General features: G+C 36.6%; 2 protein-coding genes across 2 annotated transcripts; both read left to right on the forward strand.

The window, feature by feature from the left end:
- The first annotated feature begins 11,899 nt into the window (after nt 1–11,899).
- Nucleotides 11,900–14,189, forward strand: selenoe (selenoprotein e). The gene is made up of 4 exons (XM_067407782.1): nt 11,900–12,056; nt 13,079–13,155; nt 13,426–13,504; nt 13,863–14,189. The coding sequence occupies exons 1-4, from the start codon at nt 11,940–11,942 to the stop codon at nt 14,004–14,006; spliced, it is 417 nt and encodes a 138-aa protein (XP_067263883.1). The 5' UTR covers nt 11,900–11,939; the 3' UTR covers nt 14,007–14,189.
- Nucleotides 14,190–14,938: 749 nt separating this feature from the next.
- Nucleotides 14,939–24,069, forward strand: zgc:112294 (transmembrane protein 17A). The gene is made up of 4 exons (XM_067408121.1): nt 14,939–15,068; nt 20,616–20,722; nt 23,248–23,361; nt 23,752–24,069. Exons 1-4 carry the CDS (start codon nt 14,939–14,941, stop codon nt 24,067–24,069), a joined length of 669 nt encoding a protein of 222 aa, XP_067264222.1.
- Nucleotides 24,070–25,716: the final 1,647 nt, after the last annotated feature.

The following is a 25,716-nucleotide window of genomic DNA, read 5'->3' on the forward strand; positions in this document are numbered from 1 at the left end:
CACATCTGGTAGCGATTTCAGCTCTTGTGAAAGAAAAAAAAAGGGGGGGGGGAATTTATGAGTTAAGGCGGAAAAAGACAAATATTTTCTGCAATGCAAAGCAGAAAAAAGCAGAGGGTTGAGTTACACATGAAAGAGGCTGAGAAATGAGTTTTGTTTATTTGTTTTTTCCCTAAACAGAATGGAAGCAATCTTTCATACTTCTGTAAGTTTTGAGAATTCAATGGAGCCGTGCTGGTGCTCTGGAAAGCTGACATGCTGAGCTGCTCTGCCTGTTTAAGCAGCTTTTCATAGGAAGCAGACTATTCGGCGGGCGACAGACTCCAGAGTAAATGATTCTATAATAAAGGCTGACAACAACATAACAATGACATAACTCATACACTTATATTCTAGGTGGGAAAGTAAGCTTTCTTCCTGTGTCATGGTTTCTTAAAATGGGTGGCACACCATTGTTATTTTCCTATTTCTTCTAAACGATTCTAAATTTCTGTTACAAAAAGCAGTGATAGTATTAAATGGTAAATGCAAAGCTTTAATTACCATATTCATATTCGGTTACCACACAATACAAATATTAAAGCCAAAAATATGTATCAGTGCAACTTTCATGAAGTAAACTTTCACTAAAAGTCTTCCATCTGCCGGAAAAAAATAGTCCCTGACTGTGAACAGCAACAGAAGTTACATTATTTCGCCATCAGATGGCGGCAAAGGATGAGGGAGTCAGTCAGTAGTGAAGACTTTTATATTAAAAAAAGACTGAATTGTTGTGAAAACGGAACAAGATGCAACTGACAAATGCTTTGACTACTGGATGGATGGATGGATGGATGGATGGATGGATGGATGGATGGATGGATGGATGGATGGATGGATGGATGGATGGATGGATGGATGGATGGATGGATGGATGGATGGACGGATGGATGGACGGATGGAATAGTGTAGGTTTTATATTTTGTATTCAATGCAATGACATTCAATTTTTTTTTTGTGCCCAAATACTTTTTTGGGGTCACTCTATGTCTCTGATCTCCATGAAAGACCAGGTTTTTTTTTTGTCAGTTTTGCTTCATGAGAGGTCCATGAATCCCAGCATACGTGTCCATGCCATGTGTGGGTTATTACTGGAAAGACGCTTGGCGCTTGGCGCGTGTCGCTGCTTCTAACCGCTGGATGCTGAGCTCAGCTCTTCACCACTGAGCTGCAGCGCTGAGATCATGTGTGTGTATAATATATTATTACAGGCTAAATCTGCTGGACTCACACTGTGATATAAGTCTGATTGATTTGAGGTGATAACAGGGCAGTTCATCATACAGTTAATGAGACATAGGGCTAAAAATAAATGATTTACTGCACTTGATTTATTCACTGCTCATCAGTTGATGATTAGTGAATTCTAATTCATTGTACTCAATTGTAGACAAAAATGATTTATCATTTAAATTGTGTAAATGTTTATCTTTTCGATTTAATGTCAAAAACACAGGTTCCAAAACTACAAATAATTCAGACAAGTGCTTGAGTGATGTTATGCTGTTGTGGAGAGGTGTGCTAATACTTTTCTATATAAGCAACCAGATACCTGGAGAAAGGTGGGTGAAAGCTGGGTGAAAAATCACATGGACTCACATTAAAGGAGAGATCTGTGTTATTTCTAGAAACCAGAATACTACAGGCCCTGTTTTCACCTGGTATTAAAGGGATAGTTCACCCAAAAACCCTGAAGTTGTTTCAAACCTGCATGAATTTCTTTATTCTGCTAAACACAAAAGAAGATATTCTGAAGAATGTCTGTAACTGTTGATGGACCCTTTTGACTACTATAGTATTTGGAAGTCAATGGGCACTATCCCTTTAAAATACATGTTGGTCACCTGGATCACAAGTGGACGGCAATAAATACAGGTGTAAACAGGGTGTAAAACGTTTTGAGCTTGTCCACTTTAGACCACTTCCAGGCCCTGTTTACACCTGGTATTAAATGTGCTAAAGAGGATGTTTTGTTTTATACATTTTTGCAATATTACTTGAAACTGATAAAAGACTATTTATTAGGTGCACTGAAAGCAATAATATTAATATACATCATCTGTGCACGAGGTAAAGCCAATCGTTAACGCATTAACGCGATCATTGCGTAAACGATTGGCCCTCTGGCTTGTCAATCACGGCCGTGACGTTCCTTGTGAGAGACGAGCGCGGCTGCGCGCTCCAGTAACTTTCCACACTCCACAGGCACCGCATGCAATGTGTTTGTCCGGAGACAGGAGTAACAACTGCAGATTATGAGTTACCTGCGTTGAGTCCGACATAATGAATCCACTAACATGATACAGCGAATGCTGGTGGTAAACACTCGTGTTCCAATACGAGTGTTTACGAGTTTTGGGTGGCATTCCCTCGAAAGGAGAGGGGGTGTTCTTACGCATGCACTCATTTCAAAAACTCAGTAAGTGTTTGGTTTCTCAGTCGATGAAAAGATCCTCTTTAGCACCTTTAAGATGTGTTTTGGTCGATCGGATTACAGGTGGACCACTTGTAATTCGATCGACCAAAACGCATCTTAACACCAGGTGCAAACAGCACCCCAGAGTCGAAAATGCATTCGGCAGGATTGCTTTCGTAATGTAATGCAGTTTTATGTAGTTGAATGTTTTCAATAACAAAATAACAAAAATCTGCCTACTCTCCACCTACTGACTTAATGTGTAAACATTATGGGAAGTGATCTAGCCAGAAGGGATTTAAGGTTTACCAGCTGAAGTTTGGTTTGAAGATGAAAAATGTACCAAGCACAATGTTCTCTCACCATTCCTGATTTCTAACACCCACTCACAGTGTTCGGTGTGGTCTTGTGTCTGTCAGAGCAGAAATGATAGCTGATGTTTTTCTTCGTCTCTGTGTGTGTTCATATGTGAATTGCGTGAGCTTGTTTCATCCATTAGATTGAAAGATCTGAAAAAGCCCTTACATTTTCCCGCTCATAGACAGAGACTTCAGGATGAAGCATCTTGGGCTCTTTCTGAAGTGGGCTAGTAAAGATCAACCTAGAAACCAACCAGAAAAAACAAAAGATCAGTCAATAAGATTTTGCAAAAAAAAAGTCCTCTAACACAATTTTTGCATGATGACATTTTAAATTAAATTTAAATTAACAATTTTATTCAGCAAGGATGCATTAAATTGATCACAAGCGACAGTAAGGACGTAGTGTTACAGAAGATTTCTATTTCAAATCAATTCTGTTTTTTTGAACTTCTATTCATCAAAAATAAATAAATAAATAAAAAGCCAGAAAAAAAAAGTATAACGGTTTCTACAAAAACTGTTTCTTTGTCTGCTAGCTTCAGTCAAAGTCCCAACTCTATGATATTCAGGTCTGTAGATATGTCTTTTTCACCTCTAAAGAATCAAAGAAAGGATACAGCTGTTAGCAATAAAAGATGTGCGTTACATTTCATTGGAAGACTTCTTTTTTTAAAGCATTGGCTCTCTCATCTTCATGCTTGGCCAATTTTAATCTGTGACGTATATAAAAGGCAAAGCCCCTCTGAAGAGATTAAAGTCTCCCATTAGTAAGACAGATATACAGGGTCAGCAAACAGTTGTCTGCACTTCTCTTTTTTCCTCTTTGTCAGCATATTTTTATGTCAAGTTTATTTGAGGATCTGCCTCTAATGGAAAACTTTTCTGCTTTTTTCCCCTTTTCTTTCTCTCCATCCACACATCCCACCCCCTTTCCCTCTCCTGCTCTCCTTCTTCTCCTCTCACTTCCTTCTGTCACTCTCCCCCTCTTTTCCCTCTCTGTTTCTCTGAGAGGAGGAAGTAGTATGGTTTATTCAGGGCTCGGGTTTCAGAGCAGGGTTTTTGTGTGTGTGTGTCTTTTTACTGGCTCTCAAGAAGAGAAAGAGAGAGCTGCTTCTGAAACCATCATTGCAAAGAACAGTGATGAAGATTAGACCAAAATGGAAAATGGTTCATTGACTCATTTCCTCTTTTGTAACGCAAGTGCCTAGCAAAAACTCATTTGTGAAAGATCAAACTGATCTTGTTGTTGAGAGATGTGCTATTACTTTAAGCAATCAGACTTAAAAATGTGGAAAACAAATCTTACACTGAAGGAGCATTTGAGTCACATCTAGACATCACTATATCACTTGAGGGTGAAGAATCTTGGGCTCTTTTTGAACTGGGTCAGTAATCAACCGCTTAGTAACCACTCAGAAACACCCACATAGCAACATGCAGGCAAAAAAAAAAAAAAATCACTCAAGTTAATATGTAATTTTCTGTAAACTGATAGTACATTGTAAGTCCAGTTATGTATAATAAATGTATAGGCCTACAGAAATATATAAAGAAAAAGGTTTTTCTTTTTGTACATTTGCTGTAAAAATAGGCCAAATTTAGAAATTATTTGTAAAAAGACTTTTTTTATTTTTTATATTTTCTATATATGGAAGCTTGTTTCTGCCACTGAATAAAAAAATAAAAAGGTGACTTTTTTCTTATCTTTTTTCTTGCAAACTTCTTTTCTCAGAATTTGAGAGAGATAAATTGAAAGTTATAAAGTCCAATTCTGAGGGGAATTGTGAATTTATATCTCACAATTCTGACTTTATAACTCACCATCCTGACTTTATTACTCACAATTGCGTGTTATTGCGTGTTTCTGAGTAAAACAGAAAAAATTGCGAAATGTAAATTAATATGCAATATAAAATGCAATTATAGGGCTGCCTTCGACTAAAGTTTTTTTCTAGTCGACTAAAAGTTGTTTTAATTTGAGCGATTAAATACAACTAATCGCATGTGTATATTAATAAGCCATATAAATCATAATAATGTGTCTTTAATTGCCTATATATAGCCTAATCAGTGTTCAAGCAAACACATAAAGCTTGCCACAGGGCATCTGCAAAAGTAATGGTTTTGAATGTGTCGTGAAAAAACAGCAAGGAGACTGTCTAAACATTTTAATAATTTATTGATAACGTTTTCTGTATTTTCGGCTGCAGAGATTAAGTCAACGAAGCTGACTTGTCATAGTCTCATAGCAGTGGACGCGCCTATTTGCACATTTCATACGGATTACATGATCTGAGAATTTTGTTTTCCACTTGAATTGGCTGACAATCACTTGACATTTCAAGCTTTCTATAGATATATTTCTCATGTCTGTGAGGCAAGAATAGACTGAGTTTTAGTTTACTTTTTTGACGAGCTCAAGTTCACAGAGAGAGACGGCAGAAAATGCATCCTGCTTTTCTTTAATTTACAAAGGCACAATGTTTTCTTGTTATTGTGAGTGCACACAAATCAAAGTATTATGTATTTATGTATTATTTTTATCTGTATGACCAAAGAAGATAAAGTATTTTAAGTTGTTTTCGTTGTCATCAGGAAAAAATGCAAGCGATCGCACCGGCGCCTCTGTGGCCCTGTCCCAAATGGCACACTTCATAGGCACTTTCAGTCTTGTGGACTTACAATGGCTGAAACGTGAGCGTGTCCATTAAGTCTGAGATCACAGGGTGTCCCATTTGTCATTTTAGGTTTCAAAATGGTGCTCATGAGTGCCCCCTTTGCAGTCAATATGCACCCTCCATGCGCATTTTGCAGAGCCCTGCAGCAGACTTCTTCCCGCCATTCAAAGGCTCCATTACTTCATGAAAGTGCGGACTTGTAGGAAGACCTTGAGTGTTTAGGCAGGAACACACCAAGCCGACGCCGACGAACTAGTGGCGACGAAAGCAGACTGTGGGGTTGGTTCATGTCGGCAGCGTCTGTGTGCAAAGTTGGCCTGACACACCAAACCAATGCTCGACAGCCAACAGCCAAGTAGCATGTCCGTTCTGCGCCTGCGTAAGAAGAAATTCCTTTCCGAACCACCAGGTGGCAGTAGCTGAACAGCCAATCAGAATGATCAGATGGCCCGATGAGCTCAGACGCCGATTCCACATGTCGAATTGGCCGAAAAAAAGCAGACGAGGACCAACTTTAGCCAACGGTGCAGAACACACTGAGAAAACTTAGTCAGCCGACGAACAAAAACTGCCCGACGGCCGACTGTTGGCTTGGTGTGTTCCTGCCTTAAAGGGTGCCATTATAGGGACAGGGCCTGTGTTTTGCAGTAAGCATGCTAATACTTCAGCTTCCACACAAACACTTGGATATGCGCCTAATAATAGCGCACATTTATAATGTTAGAGTGAGTAGCTGTGTAAAGTTGCTACTACATGTTTGTTGTAATTACAACAAGGACCTCCCGTTGATGATCTATCCCTCACGGACTGTGTGACTTTGCCACAAAGTTGTTGGTTTTTTCCTGCAACTAACTGACTAATAAAATTTTTGGTTGAATAAGCCTTTTATAGTTGACTAACGATTAGTCATAATATTTGATATTTTCATAATTATGTGGGTGCAGCCCCACACAATTATGAAAATGTATAAAGAAAAGTGTTTTTTGTTGTAAAAACAAGTCATTTTAATTTTTTTTTTTAATGAATAAGAAATAAAAGGGGGGAAAAAAGCCTTTTTTTAGACAACTTTTGAAATTCACTTCAGAATTAAAATTTACTGATAATTTACTCATCCCCATGTCATCCAAGATGTTTATGTCTGTCTTTCTTCAGTCGAAAAGAAATTAAGGTTTTTGAGGAAAACATTTCAGGATTTTTCTCCATATGGACTTAAACAGGGTTCAGTGGGTTGAAAGTTTCTTGTATAGATCCGAATACAAGAGAAACCTTAAATCATTGTTTACCTTCAAAGGGCTCTACATGATCCCAGCTGAGGAGTTAGCAAAACAATCAGCCATTTTCTAAAGAAAATAAATGTATATACTTTTCAACCACAAATGCTTGTCTTGCACTAGCTCTGCTATGTGCAACGCATCACGTTATCACGTTGGAAAGGTCACACGTGACGTTCGCTTTGTAAACACTTTCTCTGTACTTCTGCCTACGTATGACCTTTCCAACATGATTATGTAATGCGTGGCGCATTGCAGAGCTAGTGCAAGATGATCATTTGTGGTTAAAAAGTAATTTTTTTTTTTTTTTTGGAAATGGCCGATTGTTTCACTAGATAAGACCCTTGTTCATTGGCTGGGATCATGTAGAGCCCTTTGAAACTACATTGAAACTACAATTTGGACCTTTAACCCGTTGTTGAAATTCACTATACGAAGAATGTTTTCCTCAAAAACCTTAATTTCTTTTCGACAGAAGAAAGATAGACTTAAACATCTTGGATGACATGGGGGTGAGTAAATTATCAGGAAATTTTAATTCTGAAGTGAACTAATCCTTTAAGATCAAATATTTCCCGAAGATTCTTCTCTCATGGCGGACCTCTAATCTCCCTGCTCTTTCAGTCTCAGATAGCCACAGTCTGGATTCATTAAAAAGTGTCAGTATCTTTAAAGCGGTGTCTACATCCTGTTCCTCTTTCACACCCCCTCTTCTCTCTCTCTCTCTCGCTCTCTGGGCTTCAGCCATTTCACAGAGCATGTGGTTTTCATTAGGAGAGTTGGATTAGAGCACAAGGGCAGATCTGCAATGGTGGCAATCCACACTCCTCTCCTTCTCTGCCTTCCCTCCATTATCTCATATACGATCAGCTTCGGCCATTCACTGCGCGTATGACCGTCCAGCCTGATGATGTCACCACAGCCGCTGCTGCGAATCTACCCTCAAAATCTAAATATATAAACCTGACCTAAAATTCCCATAATCCTCTACTCCGGAGGTTAGAACTTCTAATCATAGATCCGAATACAAGAGAAACCTAAAATCATGGTTTAACTGAGTCTGTGTTGCCAGAAATAAGTAATCGCCATCATTTTTTGGTGATGAAAGTTGATGCGTGTGTGTCTATGCCCTGAGGATCCAGACATCCAGGATCAAACAGTGCTTGTTTTGGAAACAGGGGGAAGCACTACCTAAATGCTGAGTTTGGAGAAAAACAACGGAGAGGGAGGGGAAAAAGAGAAGGAAAAAAAACAAGAGGAGAGGATGAGAGCCCAAAGGATCCGGTGGAGGAAATGGCTCCTGCTCATTATGTGTGCTGCTGGGGAACAGCATGCTGGGAAACGGACGGCAGTAATGCATGTGTGTGTGCAGCAGATCTTACGTGTGTGTTGACGTGTGTACAGGGATGGTAGCGCTCTCGTTTAAGAGAGAGAGAGAGAACGAAGAGCTTGTAAAAAGGGTTTTTGATGTTTAGCCAGAGGCGTGTGACTGATACTCATGTGTTTCTGAGTACTCGAGACAAAACTGATGACAAAAGCACTTCTGTTTTTGTGAACAATATGAATATATGGTTTAAAAACAGGATATTTAACCACAAAAACCTATTGTATCATATTAGATTATTATTTGATTCTTATCAACATTATCAAAAGTTATACACTATCTACTACATGCCTTCTGTCATCTGATTGATAGTCTTTTTTTAGTATAATTTTTAAAAATGTCCTCCTTTAGGTTATAATACATGTGTCTTTTTGCTGTGAAATCTTTAGTGAAATTTATAGTATTTTTTTTTTTTTTTTTTTTTTTTTTTAAGTAAATGTAATAACTTTTATATTGTTAGTAATATTTCTGGACTGCTGAAGCAATTTACCTAATTATACATCATGTTTTAAAAAAAATCAAGTTGAAATGTATCAAATATGATACATCAGGCTTTTGAGGGATGTTTATTTGTGCATTTCTCAATCATCATTGTATTGCATTTCATGATATGCAAATATCATAAAACTAAAAATTTTAAATATAATCTAAATTTAAATATAATCTTACCAAGACATTATTGTTATTAAAAAAATAAAAGATAAAAAAAAACAAGCCCAGTCCGTGTGAGAAAAAGTAATGCAAAAGTCTCCATATAAAGTAATTAGTACTGCAATTAGTTACTTTTTTTAGAGAGTAACACAATATTGTAATGGATTACTTTTTAAAGTAACTTTCCCCAACATTGCTGATGATCAGTTATGATGGATTTTTAACAGGGAAATGGAGTCAAAAGTTCAATGAAAAGCCAGAGATCTCAATATGAACGCAAACATTCTCATAAATGATCTGTGCTCACATTAATTTTATAGCTCTATGCTCCTACTGTATGTCAACAATCATCCCACTTGTGTCTTTTTTTTTATTTCTCCTAAGGGATTTCAAGAACATCTGAGACAATGACGATAATTGAATAAAACATGTCTAAATACTCCATGAAGTTTCCTGAACAAGTTTAAAGCAATAAAACAATTCACTAGGACAACAGTCATCTTGAAGTCTCAGACCAATCGCTTAGTCACATCTTCACAGAATTACATTGTGCTTAATGTCTCACCTGCAGATATTATGATTTTCAGGTCCAGGGAGGAAATCAGGGTCTTTCAGAGGGAGACGACCATGTCATCTGACACATCAGTGCCTGGCCACAGCTGCAGAGACAGACAGACAGACAGACAGGGCCCCAGCTCTGTCTGTGGATGATAGACCATGATGGTTTCACTGCTACATTCCTATGGAGAAAGGTTTATTTTCATTGGAAACATAATTGTCTGTGGCAAGAGTTTTGGAAGCGCTTTTACCCAAAACACAGTCAAAAGTCCATCCTGTACCACGGTCGCCCTCTACAGGTGACCTAAAATCAACACACCCCTCCCTTTAATGAATCGTTTTATGCAAGTGCAGTGAAACAGAGTATACCTGTACAGCAGGGATGGACAACTCCGGTCCTGGAGGGCCAGTGTCCTGCAGAGTTTATCTCCATCCCTGATAAAAACTCACTTGCCTGTAACTTTCTACTAATCCTAAAGACCTTGATTACCTGGTCCAGGTGTGTTTGATTAGGGTTGGAGCTAAACTCTGCTGGACACTGGCCCTCCAGGACCGGAGTTGTCCATCCCTGCTGTACAGAAATCATTCAATTGAGTAAGTGTAGTTTGCTACTGTACATAAATACACAGAAAAAGGAGCTTGTGGCACCAGATGTGGGCAGAGCTGACATTACAGGTTACATGCACTGCCTTGACCCTGAGTTATTCTGTGACATGTACGTACATCAACGTTTCATAAAGAAAAAATACAATAAATAATTATATTATGATAATTTCATTACTTCTTTCATGATTGGGTAGTACAATAATTTTAAAATGTTAAAATATCAAAGTAATTAATATCAACAGAATATTTATTAATTAGTTAACTGAAAAAAAGTTAGCTAAATCCATTATATATCATGGGACTTTTTCAGTTCAAAACAACAGAAGAAACTGGTATTGTTTGCTCATTAAATTGTAATTATTTACAAATAATAATTAGAATTGTTAATATCCAAAGGTTCAATGTATGTGGTGTTTACAGATCCTGTCTCTTGAACCATAATCAGTAAGAGCTATTATATCTTAAATTTAGTTAATCATGCCAAAAATTCTGAAATCTCACATTTTTATATGACACTTATTTTATTTATAAGTGGAGGAACATCATAAGTATCTTATTATACAGCGTAAAAAGTTTTATCATACAATTTGAATACAAAAATAAAGTTTAAAATATTTAAAAAGTCACACAATAAATTTTTAATGTGTGTGTGTGTATAAAATTCTACATTTGTATATTATATATTATATATATATATATATATATATATATATATATATATATATATATATATATATATATATACAGCTATGGAAAAAATTAAGAGACCACTCCAAGTTCAGAAATCAATGTTAAGTGGTCTCTTAACTTTTTCCATAGCTGTATATATATATATATATATATATATATATATATATATATATAAAATATATATATATATATATAATATATATTATATATATATATATATATATTATATATATATATATATATATATATATATATATATATATATATATATATATTATATATATATATATACATTATATATATATATATATATATATATATATTATATATATATATATATATATATATATATTATATATATATATATATTATATATATATATATATATATAATATATATATATATATATATATATATATATAATATATATATATATATATATATATATAAAATATATATATATATATATAATATATATATATATATATATATATATATATATATATATATATATATATATATATATATATATATATATTTTATATATATATATATGCTTTCTGAAACAGTTCAGAAAGCAGTGCTGTGGAGGAAAAGCTATATATATATATATATATATATATATATATATTTAAATATATGTGTAAGTATAAATGTAAATGTATAAGTTGCTTACGCAAATGTAGAATTTTCTATGAATAATTTTCCATGAAAATCTATTATTTACTATTTATATTTGTAATATTCACATTATTTAATATTTACACCATCAACATCATCCCTCATTAACTCTGTCTTCTAAAGAATTGTTAATAATATGATTAAAAAAAAAAAAAAAAAAAAAAAAGCACAATGAATTTAAAGAAGAATTTAAAGACCAACTTTTAACACTGCTTCATCAGAGCGTTATTCAAACAGCAGCTGTTGTGTTCTGACTTCCCTGGTTATTCATCAGCAGACGGTGGGAGAATCTGACACAGACGCAGCTGCTCCATGGCCTCAACTCCTTCATATTGAGAGAAAAAAACAAACATTAAACAACAAATTTGACAAAACATTTGACTTTATCAAACAAATAACTGCTTTAAGTCTCTTTTGGTATGAATTAGATGACTTTATATAATAATATTCCCCTGAACAAAATTCCAACAAATCGACCAATCAGACTGCGCCACATGGTGGGGGATACCTATCAGAGAACCCATATCTACTCTATTGACCCTCATTTGACCAAAGGACCGCAATCTATTCAGATACAGTGAGGTTTCCCATTCCAAGCGCAGTATGTGGCTCACACTGGCGGCCCTTCTGACTCTGAGTGCCACAGGGAGAAGTGCTGAAAACAGTTCAGAAAGCAGTGCTGTGGAGGAAAAGCTTGTTATAGCTAGAGGAAAACTTATGGTGAGTGGTCGATGGCTGTTTTGCTCTAAAAAGTCACTTTCATGGTCCAGTGATATGGAAGAAAAACTACATTAGCATAGAAACTAATGATGTTAAAATACATTTCATTATAATAATTTTGGGCAATACAAACACATGCACTACTTTTCAAAAGTATGGGCTTGGGAAGATTTCTTGTGTTTTTGAAAAAAAGTCTTATTTTGATGCTTATTTGATCAGAAATACAGTAAAAACAGTAATATTGCAAAATATTATTATAATTTAAAATAACTGTTTCTACTAAAGGCCTAGAAATAGGCCTTTTGTGTACATAGAAAAAGTCTTAGATCTTTGAATTCAGCTCATGAAAAATGGGGGCAAAAACAAAAGTGTTGTGTTTATAATTTTGTTCAGTGTATATACACTACCGGTCCAAAGTTTGTAATAATTATGATTTTGTAATGATTTTTAAAGTAGACTCTCTTATACTCACCAAGGCTGTATTTATTTGATCAAAAAAAAAAAAAAAACATAAAACAGTGATATTGTAAAATAATATTACAATTGAAAATAACTGTTTTCTAGTTAAAAATATTTTAAAATTGTAATTTATTCCTGTGATGCAAAGCTGCATTTTCAGCATCATTACTCCAGTCTTCAGTGTCACATGATCCTTCAGAAATCACTCTAATATGCGGATTTGCTGCTCAAGAAACATTTCGTATTATTAACAATGCTGAACACAGTTGTGCTGCTTAATAATTTTGAGGAAACCATGCAACTTTTTCCCCTGTATTTTTTGATGAATAGAAAGTTCAAAAGAACAGCATTTATTTTAAATAGAAGTCTTTTCGATCATTATGTCTTCTTTACCGTCACGTTTGATCAATTTACTGAGTCATTGCTGAACAGAAGTATTCATTTCATATATCATTCAAAAAGACCTCAAGAACATTTGATGACAAAGACAGTTGCTTAAGTTAAAACATTTGTTTTCACCTTTTTGCCATTTTGCTGTAAATCCCTCTTCAATCCCCTCCCAGGCTCCCAGTGTAGTGGGATGATCCATAAAGAAGATGCCAGAGCTCTACAATTTCCTGATGGAGCGATGGGCATTGTAGTATCCTGACATTATACCTCTCATTTTCTTGTAATGCCTGTTTTCAGTTTAGTAAGTGTAGGTGACTATTGACTTTTTATAGTGTCTAAAATTTATTCCACATTTCTTCCAAGTGGTAAGACAGCATTTGACAGGGACATGAATGTTAATGAAATCTTTACAGGCCCTCTGTGCTGCCATATGTTTAAACACTTAGAGGCCGGAGTCATGTGCTTCATGGCCTCAGAGGTCATTGGCCTGGCGCCGTTAACCTTAACCTGCTGTTTAAAGTCATAACCTGGAGTATGATTCAGGAGAGGATAAAAACCCACGGCTGATCTTCTACAACGATAAGGACGAGGAAGTGAAGGTATAGGACTACATTATTACTTTGCATTCAAGTGTAAGTTTGTCATCCTCATTTTGCTCAGCATTGTCATTTTTTTCCACTGAACACATGAGATATTTAATATTTACTGTATTTGTTACTTGTCTCTGTACTTTTCAAACATTATTCACACTCATTCAATTAAGTGTCACAAACAATCCATCACCAGAGAACCAATGTCATGTGACCTGGTGTTTTTTTATTCACGTCTGCTGTTATCTGTATGAAAAAGAGCTGCCAGAGAGGCGTTTCAAAGATGGCCGCCAAGTGAAATGACCTGACTGAAAGGGACTTTTGTATCTTTCACTTCTCCTCTGACAGCAATTTGTGCCTACCTCAGGTTGTTCCAGTGAAGAAGATGAAGGCAGACGAGATCAGCAGCTTGCTGGATTCTCTAGGTTTCTATAAGAGGTCACAGAAAGGCGAAGAGGTCCCTGAGGAGTTCAAACATTTCCCTTTAAAAGCGCCTCGGGACGAACTGTGACACCCGCTGGTCAGCGCCGGTACTGCAGCCTGCCGCAAATGACGTCCAGGATCTCAAAGTTCAGAAACAGAAACAGACTCTGGACCGACACACAGATGGCTGGAGGCAGTTTGGCGCACCACTGTCTTAATCATAGAGATTTTACAATAAACATCTTTGGCTTGTGTGTCATTGTTTTGTTCTTTTTCATAAAAATGTATGAGTCTGCTTGATTTTCACAAAGGAACGCAATTACACAACAAACCCAAGTATGGCCATTAGAGAAAATAGGTGACAAGTCTTTGAAGCTGTCAGAATAAATAATTCTAATTGTTGCATTTTGTATTTTTTTTTTAAACAAAGTCTCTTTTCAAAATGCGCTGTTAAAGAATAAATCTCATTAATTATAATTGGATCATTCAAATTGTGGACTGTACAAACATTCACAATATAGCAACCAATTTAATATGAGGTACAAAGAAAAAATTATGTTTTTGTGTTTTTATTTAAATTTTCATTTAACTTTCTGCTGACAATGGTGACTTTTTTCATAAAATTGATTTATATCTTGTTTTGAGCATAAACCAATTAGGCCTGTTTCAAAACATTAAATAAAAATTTACCAAAAGGATATTAAAATATTCAGTGAAAACAAGTCTAAATGTTTTATGTTGATCTAGGTATATACAGATTTTTTTATTTTATTTTTTCATACTGCATATGACAATTATATTTTTATTTAATGTTATTCTTCTTGACTTGCTGTGTTGTGCGGTAACAATAACTGTATTAACTATGGTTACCATGGTGAGGGTGACATCTTAATCTGCTGTCAGACTCCATCTGTTTCCTCGGATTTAATCTGGTTAGCTCTCGAAAGACTCCAAGCCACACAAACCAAAGTGGAGACGCGTGCAGGACTGAGTGGATGAGCGTTTCATGTCGTCTCCACCATGCCTGTGTTTTACACGCCGATCCCTCATAACCTGAGAGTGGGTCTGGCTCATGTCAGCGGGTCAGTGTTTATAAATAACAGGACACGAGACAGTGGAGACTTCAGGGACCCGTATCAGGATAATGAAGGTGAGACGTCTGCTAAAGACAATGCACATGCAAAGGACTGTACAGCCTGTCTTTGTCACAGTGCACAAGTGGATCTGGATATCAAGAAATGTTAAAATAAGAATTCACCATTAATGGTGTTTAAACAGGAACTTTCTGTGCTTAAAAGTTTGTAATAATTAAAATTTATTTAATGATTTTTTAAAGAAGTCTCTTATGCTAACCAAGACTGCAAAAATACAGTAAAAACATTTCTGAAGGATCATGTGACACTGAAGTCTGGAGTAATGATGCTGAAATTACAGCTTTTGCTCACAGGAATAAATTACATTTAAAAATATTTTAGAAAACAGTTATTTTCAATTGTAATATTATTTTACAATATCACTGTTTTTATTGTATTTTTGATCAAATAAATACAGCCTTGGTGAGCATAAGAGAGAATACTTTAAAAATCATTACAAAATCTTAATTATTACAAACTTCGGACCGGTAGTGTATATACACTGAACAAAATTATAAACACAACACTTTTGTTTTTGCCCCCATTTTTCATGAGCTGAATTCAAAGATCTAAGACTTTTTCTATGTACACAAAAGGCCTATTTCTCTCAAATATTGTTCACAAATCTGTGTTAGTGAGCACTTTTCCTTTGCCAAGATAATCCATCCACCTCACAGGTGTGGCATATCAAGATGCTGGGGGTTGTGTCCGAAAACCAGTCAGTATCTGGTGTGACCACCATTTGCCTCACGCAGTGCAACACATCTCCTTCACATAGAGTTGATCAGGTTGACGATTCAATGGCTGTGCGAAGTTGCTGGATATTGGCAGGAACTGGAACACGCTGTTGTACACGCCGATCCAGAGCATCCCAAACATGCTCAATGGGTGACATGTCTGGTGAGTATGCTGGCCATGCAAGAACTGGGACGTTTTCAGCTTCCAGGAATTGTGTACAGAACCTTGCAACAATGGGGCTGTGCATTATCATGCTGCAACATGAGGTGATGGTTGTGAATGAATGGCACAACAATAGGCCTCAGGATCTCGTCACGGTATCTCTGTGTATTCAAAATGCCATCAATAAAATGCACCTGTGTTCGTTGTCTATAACATACGCCTGCCCATACCAGAACCCCACCATGGGCCACTCGATCCGCAACATTGACATCAGCAAACCGCTCACCCACACGGCTCCATCACCCGGTTTTCACTGCCATCTGCCATGTACAGTGAAAACCGGGATTCATTCGTGAAGAGAACACCTCTCCAAAGTGCTAGACGCTATCGAATGTGAGCATTTTCCCACTCAACTGCAGTCAGGTTGAGACCCCGATGAGGACGACGAGCATGCAGATGAGGTTCCCTGAGACGGTTTCTGACAGTTTGTGCAGAAATTCTTTGGTTATGCAAACTGATTGTTGCAGCAGCTGTCCGGTCTCAGACGATTTTGGAGGTGAAGATGCTGGATGTGGAGGTCCTGGGCTTGTGTGGTTACACATGGTCTGCGGTTGTGAGGCCGGTTGGATGTACTGCCAAATTCTCTGAAGCACCTTTGGAGATGGCTTATGGTAGAGAAATGAACATTCAATTCACGGGCAACAGCTCTGGTGGACATTCCTGCAGTCAGAATGTCCACCAGAGCATGCCAACTGCAAAACTTGCAACATCTGTGGCATTGTACTGTGTGATAAAACTGCACATTTTAGAGTAGCCTTTTATAGAGGGTATGCAACGACGTCACTTTCCCGCCGAAAACGCGCTCCCTCAGCTGGACTGAGTGGCAAAAGAACCTGCTGCATGACTGGATTTAATAGGGGAAACTGCGAAAACGTGTCTAAAACTAACGAATTACACTAAAGGTTGGACTCGAAAGTGTTCCTTATAACATGTCAAATAAACCTAATCCATGGATATTGACATGCAACCAGGAATCGTGTTTCCTGACATTTATATATGCCTGATTTCGACGGTGGGGAAATACATAAAGCAAATCTGCCTGTGAATATTTTATATAACTCCAATATCGGTAGGTCTAAATCCGCGTAATCACTTATATCAATGATATATCGTCATATTGTCCAGCCTTAAAACATATATAGCCTAGTTTTATAGTATAGTTTTTGTCAGTGTTGTTTATTTAAAAACACCAAATTATGCAGAATATAAGATGGCAAATATTTAATTGATGAGTTGTTATTTTTTTTCTGTTGCTTTCTGCAGTTTTTAAATATATACCTCAGGTTTTGTGTCAAAGCGATTTGTGCAGTCAATCAAAAAGCTCTTTCCCGTTTTGGAAGGGTTTTGTACGTTTTTCGCGACATTCATACTGAAAACACGTTGCCGCTCAGTCTTTTGCCACTCAGTGGACGTGACCGCAGTCGTAACGGTCGACGGTGATGTCACGTGCATATCCTCTATTGTGGCCAGCCTAATAACCATAGACAGTAAAAGAAATGGACACAGCGACCCTATTGGAACCATAGACTGTAAAAAAAGATGGACGACGCGACGTCGCTTCCTTCCATTGTAATGAACTGAAGCCAAAATGGCCGACCGAATGGGCGCTGACATGTTACGCAATACGTAAGTTTGGAGCCTGGGCATGCGCAGAAGGAACCGTCAGTGGAGCCGGAGGCGGAGTCGCGATATCAAACTTCCGCCCAGACGACTGCGTCATCATTCATGTATTTTAAATAGACTATAAAAATTATATACAATTTAAAATTCTACCTATAAAATAATAGGCTATTCTATTTCTAGAGCAATAATACTTTTAAAACAGCAAATTCAGTAGATAAAATCAATATAATATGCCACTAGAAACAACTCTAAATCGTCAGAAACGGTCCTGCCATTTTAAATCAAGTTCAACTAATGTTACAGGAGATCGATTGCTGTAATTAGAGTAAGCTATCATTAGTTTTGTCCTGCTAATTATTATTTTATACCCATAAAAATAATAAGTAACTGCCAGATAACGATCACCTGCTTTTTCCCGACATTGTTAACATTAGGTGTGTTATCTTAACTAATAACATTTATTAATTAGCTTATAACACCCATATTTAATGTTACAGAAAAAGGTTCAGTGATCCGTCAGATCCTGTAGGTCGGTTAGTACAGTTTACTGCTGAACAACTCATTTTGTTGGTGTTAAATAACAAAGAAATCGAAAATTAACAGTTAGTTAATACATCTTCAATCTCCCCTCGAAGCTCCGACAGTCCTCAGACAAGCTGAGCTGTCAATCAAGTTCGAATCATGACGACACGCCCCGTTTTTATAGCATCAAATTGCTAGCTAAAATCTAAATCATCACAAAAACGAACAATTGAATATATATCAGTGTGATAACAACTACCTTAAATGACCAAAACCATTTTTCATAAAGTTTTATTTGAAGCAGAATTTATTTTTAAGTTTTCACTGAAGTCTCATTCGACTGCATTGAGAGGGCGGGGTTTATGACCTGTACTGCATCCAGCCTCCAGGGGGCGATCAAAGAGCCCGTGGCTTCACTTTTCAGAACGTATGAGACACACCCGATTGGAACTCAATTGAGTCAAGTGAAGCCCATTTTTAGCGATTTTTAGCACTTCCGTTTCTGACGCGTAGACTCACACTAAGCTTGATGACGTCCGCAACCTGTCTGACAGATGTAAATCTTCTAGTAGCTGTGCGTGCAAACTGCCATCGTTAATCTTCCAGAGACGGCGAGCTTGAGCGGGGAGTTCTTTGGCGTGAGTGAGCAGGAGTAAGTATTCTGATTAATTATTTTGTATAGTATTCAAACAAACGCCAGTACACCATATTAAGATAATCTCCCCGATTGTCTGCGAGCTTCTCCTCCTGTCTGTACGGTTATTTCTCTACTGTGCGACAGAGAGTCGAGTGGTTATGACGCAATCGTTAGCTTATTTTTACAAAAACTGTTTCTACGGGGCCATAATGTAACATAGAAGGTAATGGAGCCCTTTATACATTGTCGTGTATCTTTGGAAATAAATAATGGATACATGGAGTCTTTAAACGCCTCAGATGTAAAGTTATTCACTGTCAAAGTGACGCCAAAATGAATGGGAGTCAATGGGGATGCTAACGCAAGTGAAGTTCTGCTACAAGATGGCAGCACGCGGCCGACTTCAACTTCCGGTCGACTTCCTTGGGCACTGCTAATAACCCCTTTAAGGGGGTCGCACACCGGACGCGTAGCTCGGCGCCGCACCACGTCTTTCAAATTCGAACGCATTGTTTTCTATGAGAGTACGCACACCGGCGGCGACATTCGGCGCCTAGCAACGACTCAGGAAGTTGTTTAAAATCCTGCCGCGCCACAGAGCGCCATGTACATTGTTTTACATTAAATGTATATTATATTTCTCTCAAATCGTCGTTAATGTACATACTGACTTCACCCTGTGCTGCAAGATACATCAGTTTCACATTCTAAGTTTAACAGCTTGAATAGTCTAAAAAATGTATAATAAACGTAGCATTTTCTTTCCTTTTGCTTTGCTGTGCCATTTTTCCATATACACTAACCTCAGTGCGAAATATTAAAGCATAGGCATGTAACGTTTCCCCGTTGACGTAAAACACTCCCATTGTGCAGCTCTTCTGTCAGGAGTCGAGTCAAAATTGAGCTCGCACGTATATAATGTGCGCGGCCGGTGCGCGATACCTGTGAGTTGTCAGAGACGCGATCTGCGCGGCGCCGAGCTTCGCGTCCGGTGTGCGACCCCCTTAATCAGCATCTTGATATGCCACACCTGTGAGGTGGATGGATTGTCTCGGCAAAGGAGAAGAGCTCACTAACACTAACGATTTAGACAGATTTGTGAACAATATTTGAGAGAAATATGCCTTTTGTGTACATAGAAAAAGTCTTAGATCTTTGAGTTCAGCTCATGAAAAATGGGGGCAAAAACAAAAGTGTTGTGTGTATGATTTTGTTCAGTGTATATTATATATAAAATTCAATTTACTTAAAATAGGTAAAATGTAAGAAAAATTATGTAAATAATATTCATTGTTATTATTTTACAAATGTTATTGTCATTTTTCTAAGTGGTTATGCTTATTTAAGACAAGATTATTTATTTGTCTTTTCACCTTGCTGTAGAAACGAAACAACATTATGTCACTTTAAAATAAATAATAATTCATTAGATTGTCAACATTAATGTATGATTTTAATAGTTAAAGATGGGACAATACTTTAACAGGTTGGTGAGGATATATAAGCATTTGATGACAAGTCGGTAGTTTTAATATTATGTTAGATATAATATAGAGTATGACAAAAATATATAAAAAAAAAATCTCACTACAAAAAATAATTTCATGCATGCTAATGATAAAAAAGTAACACAATGTTTATGAGAGTCTCTATCTCAATTGAAGTGTTAAACCTATAGGCTACTTTAAAGTTACCCCAGGTGGTAAAGAAAACTATAAAGAACCATTTAAAAAGCAATTATATTTGATTAAACATCATTACTGATTGAATACCTTGTATTTTGCCATACTTGTTGAACTCCTGCTTCTTGTTTGCTGTCTAGTGTGCGCTGAGGTCTCGTCTCATCTCCCGCTGCAGATGCTGCTGCACTTCAACATGTTCTTCTTCCCCTTCTGGTGGATATCTGAGGTGATGATGCTGGATTTAAAGGTGGGTTCAATTATATGCTGTAATCATAAAGCTATTGTCCCCGAACAATAATCACAGGGGTCAAATTATGAGAAAATCTTTTGACATAAAAAGTATAATATATTATGAAAACATACTCTTGATTTATAGTCTAATAAAGTAAAAATAATCTAAAAACTGAATTATAACTTTACGAGTCCTCAGGGAAAACATATTACATTTACTTGTTTACCAACCAATTGTTTAAAGTTTCATTTGTTAACATTAGATAAGAGGCTGCCTTTGCAATTCGGAGGCCATCCCAAAGAGAAAAGAAAAACATTGCATGTAATGCGACTGCAATTACTTTATAATTTCTGTTATATTTAACAATGTTATCTCATATTTCACTTCTATTAGTCTATTTATAAATGTATTCTATCTCTTAAACCAGAACTATTGTTACATTCACAACCAAAATCAAAAAAAGCATTCAATCTTTGTCACTCTCTCAGCTAAAGTGAAATGATACTCCTAAATATGAAACTACAACCACCAGTAGGTGGCGGCAGATCAATGTCTATTGTCTTAACAAGTGACTCATTCAGTCAATTGATTCATTCAAAAAGGCTGATTCATTCAGGGACAAAGCAAGACTGTGTGCATCCTCGTAGAACGGACTCGGAAGGACACGAGTTATGAGTCACTGAGTCATTCATTAGACCGATTCATCAAAGGTCCTGTTTTTCGTGTTTTTTTGAAGCTTTGATTGTGTTAATAGTATGCAATATAACATGTGTTCATGTTTCGCGTGTAAAAAAACACAGTATTTTTCACATAATTTACTTATCTGTATACTGCTGTTTCCTCTGTCATAAAAACGGCTGATGACTTCCTTGTTCTATGAAGTCCCTCCTTCAGAAATACATAACGAGTTCTGATTGTGCCAGCGGTTCCTGTGTTGTGATTCGACAGCTCTGAGCGCACCCAGAGCCATAGAGAGAGCGCATCTTGCCCGGAAAAGTCACGCCTCTTACCATAACGTGGAGATGCACGCGCTCAGTGTTATTGTAAACATGTCTTTAATTTTACCCTATCAATTTGAGCCGGAATCAGACCCGGTGATTGGACTGCGGGATGAAAATAACAGCGTTTCGACGACATGGCGACAAACACACTCTACAAACGCAACTCTTGTGTATTCCTGTGGGCGGAGGTTAGTCAGTAAAAAACTGTTTTAGTGACGTCATTAAAGAAGGAAGTAGAGGGATGTAGTCCAAACTGGCCGTTCGATGTAAGCGACTTCTGTTAAATAAAATATCTCGCTTGGCATTGAACTTTGAGCTTTAAAATTGTACTGATTTTATTTATACTATAACAACAACATTACACACTAACTAAAGTTTGAAACATGGGATCACGAAGAACGGGACCTTTAAAAAATGTGAATTCATTCAGTAACAAAACATTGCTGTGTTGCTGGACACGTCAGATTGAATTTAGGCTTTTATTCACATTTAAACATTGATCAGCGAACATAAACAGAAGCTCAACCGAACCTGATTGACGCAAGAGAACAAACCTCTTCTGGAAGGTCTAACTTGCTGAGTAACACAAGAATGAACCTCATTTGTTCTCGCACATCAAGCAAACATGCTTGAGTGTCACTTTACCTCAACTGATGTGTGAGTTTATGAATGTTTATGTGAATATAAGTCGAAATTCAAACTGTTCATATAAAGTGATCGTGTGTTTTCAGAAAATTTGGACTAAATCACTAGATTCATATGGATTCGTTTTACGATCTCTTTATGAACTTTTTGGAGCATCAAAGTGGTGTCTATGTTGGGATAGAAAGCTCTCGAATTTCATCAAAGAGATCTTCATTTGCGTTCTGAAGTTGTACGAAAGTCTTACGAATTTGGAACGACATGAGGGTGAGTAATTAATGACAGAATTTTCATTTTTGGGTGAACTAACCCTTTAACAAATGAGACCATATATTGTAAAGCGTTACCAAAACACTAAAGTATGTCTAAAAACATGCAGAAGGCAGAGGAAAGAAATTATGAAATTATAATTCACACGAATTTGTGTATTTACCACAACTGAGGTTTGAAATAACTGAAAACACTTTCAAATAGTTTTGGGGACAAAAAAATTCTCAGTTTTAGTGACTTTGCTGTAAGGTATTATTAAAATGTATGCATGAACATCACTTCCATAATAGGCCATTAGTAGCAATGCCAGATAAAAATGTTCAAACATTAATATGCCTCCTGTATCCATGGTGATGGTCTGCCTTTGTGAACTGCACATTGAAGTTCAAGTGCTATTGTTATATATTGTACTGTTAATAGCTCGGCTAAATCACATTCAAGAAGATGCTGCTGTAATTATCATTTCTAATGTCAAGACATGAAAGATCTTTAAAACCCCTGCTCACTGACTCATAATAATATTTGGATAAGCTTTTTTAGGCCAAACTACAGTAGGGTTGTGTGAATATTTTTAAGGTCATATATTTAAAATTATGAGGAATATAATTTCTTTCTCTATTTCCATAGTTCTGGTATCTGCCAGCCTATTACCAGTGTCTGCTGGTGACAGGGATGGTCCTGATTAGCATATTTGAGCTGTTGCGGTTGTATCTCGGTTACGTTGGGAATCTCAAAGAGAAGGTAATGCACAAAAAAAACTCATAAATCTGAACACTGCTTCTGTATGTGTGAGAGAGAAATAAAATAATCAAAAAGTGAGAAAATCTTGAGATTAAATGCTAATTTTACTCACACTCACTAATAAGTATTCATATCTGGCAGGAGAACTACAAAAAGTAAAACTTCTTTAGGACTAAGGAGAAACTATGTTTTAGCCACAAAGCAAAATAAATAAATAACCATGGAAGCAGTGACCACAGCTGATAAAACAGAATAATTAAATGAAAGTAACTAACTAAATAAATCAAATATTGTCCATGGCTAAATAAATCAAAGTTGCAATCTAAAAGAAATGTTAATGGTTTTATTAAAATGTTAACTATATGTTTCTTTCTTCATTCTTCTCTTTAGGTTCCAGAGTTAGCTGGATTTTGGCTGATCTCCTTCCTCTTCCAGCTGCCTATCCTCCTGTTCTTCATCAGTGATCAAGACATCATTATTCTTCCTCTGGAGCGGGCCGTTCACTCTCTCTATCTGGCCTTCCTCCTGGGCGAGCTGTTGTCCTCGTTTCTCGCCCTGCGTGTGATGACTCGTAAACTCGCCCAGCAGTTTCACATGAGGCAGTTCGGGCCCATCCAGGGTCTCCATACAGCAGAAGCCCTGCCTATGTTTGGACTGCCTCACGGGGGCAGGAGTGTGCTTCCTGTGAGGGACATACAGCCTCACTGAGAGATAATGTAAAACCTGCTTTTGTGAAACCTAGTGGTTAAAGGGTTAGTTCACCCAAAAATGAAAAGTTTGTCATTAATTACTCACCCTCATGTCATTCCACACATGTAAGATCTTCAGAACACAAATTAAGATATTTTTTGATGAAATCTGAGAGGTATATGAGCAATATAATAAACACTTTCAAAGTCCAGAAAGGTACTAAAGACATAATTGAAACAGTTGACGTGACTGCAGTGGTTCAACCTTAATGTTATGAAGCGACGAGAATACTTTTAGTGTGCAAAAACAAAAATTATGACCTTATTCAACAATCTCTTCTTTTCCCTGTCATTATCCTTACACAACTGATGCAGGATCATGTGATCAGCATGTGTGTGTGATGCTGATGCAGGAGCCGGCCAATAATGAGGCGGCGTTCTGGCGTAAAACCTGGAAGCGCTGGGCGTAAACAACGTATGAGAATGACACAGAAGAGATGATATTGTTGAATAAAGTTGTTATTTTTGTTTTGTTTTTGTGCACAAAAAGTATTCTTGTCGCTTCATAACATTAAGGTTGAACCACTGTAGTAACGTTGACTGTTTTAATTATGTCTTTAGTACCTTTCTGCACCTTGAAAGTGGTGTTTACATTGCTGTCTATGGACAAGTCACATACTTCTCGGATTTCATCAAAAATATCTTAATTTGTGTTCCAAATATGAACGAAGGTCTTACAAGTGTGGAATGACATGAGGGTGAGCAATTAATGACAGAATTTTCATTTTTGGGTGAACTAACCCTTTAAAGATCTGGGCAACCGGAGAGTTGGTATGGTTTTCCACCAATGTGACCTTCAGCAATAAGTGCACTTCTTGTAATAAGAGTATGTTTTGTGGCAAATCTACAAAACCATGACCAGCAGTTGTAAAAAGCAGGGGGTGGGGCTAGTTGTCACACAGGACATTGCCACAAACACTTTAGCTCAGTAACCATGAGGTTTGGAGTTTAAACAGTCCACAAGTCAAAATGTGCAATTACACAAATGCATGTTTTCTCTAGTTCAAAACTGCCATAAATTGAATCATCAACATAATGAAGTCAGATTTTAACTTGAAGACTGGGATGTGTTTTAACTAATTTTTTATTTTTATTTAATCAAAGGATCCCATTGTGACAACTTACCCCATATATGAAGGTGGCATGCACCATTATTGGCAACAACAGTGAAACGTTGTATTTGATTTATTTAAAAGAAATTAATATTTGTATTCGATAAGAATGCTTTCAAAAGAAATTGATCAAAAGTGACATTTATAATTTTTTACAAAATATTTATATTTCAAATGAATATTTCTATTCATCATATACTCCTGAAAAAAACTGTATCATAGTTTTGACAAAAATAAGCAGCACAACTGTTTTCAACATTTATAATAATAAGAAATGTTTCTTGAGCAGCAAATCAGCATATTAGAATGATTTTTGAAGGATCATGTGATATTGAAGACTGGAGTAACGATGCTGAAAATTCAACATCATAGGAATAAATTACATTTTAAAACATATTTGCATAGGAAACAGTTATTTTACTTTGTAATATTATTTCACAATCTAAAATAAATTATACTGTACTTTTGAGCACATGAATGAAGCCTTGGTGAGC

The sequence above is a fragment of the Chanodichthys erythropterus genome, chromosome 13 (genome assembly GCF_024489055.1).
Source record: "Chanodichthys erythropterus isolate Z2021 chromosome 13, ASM2448905v1, whole genome shotgun sequence".
NCBI lineage: Eukaryota > Metazoa > Chordata > Actinopteri > Cypriniformes > Xenocyprididae > Chanodichthys > Chanodichthys erythropterus.

What these genes read in the sequence shown, in the direction of transcription:
- zgc:112294 (XM_067408121.1), top strand. Translation starts at nt 14,939, where the DNA reads ATGCCTGTGTTTTACACGCCGATCCCTCATAACCTGAGAGTGGGTCTG. An exon ending in CCCGTATCAGGATAATGAAG is followed by an intron (nt 15,069 to 20,615) that starts GTGAGACGTCTG and finishes TTTGCTGTCTAG; the next exon opens with TGTGCGCTGAGGTCTCGTCT. An exon ending in TGATGATGCTGGATTTAAAG is followed by an intron (nt 20,723 to 23,247) that starts GTGGGTTCAATT and finishes CTATTTCCATAG; the next exon opens with TTCTGGTATCTGCCAGCCTA.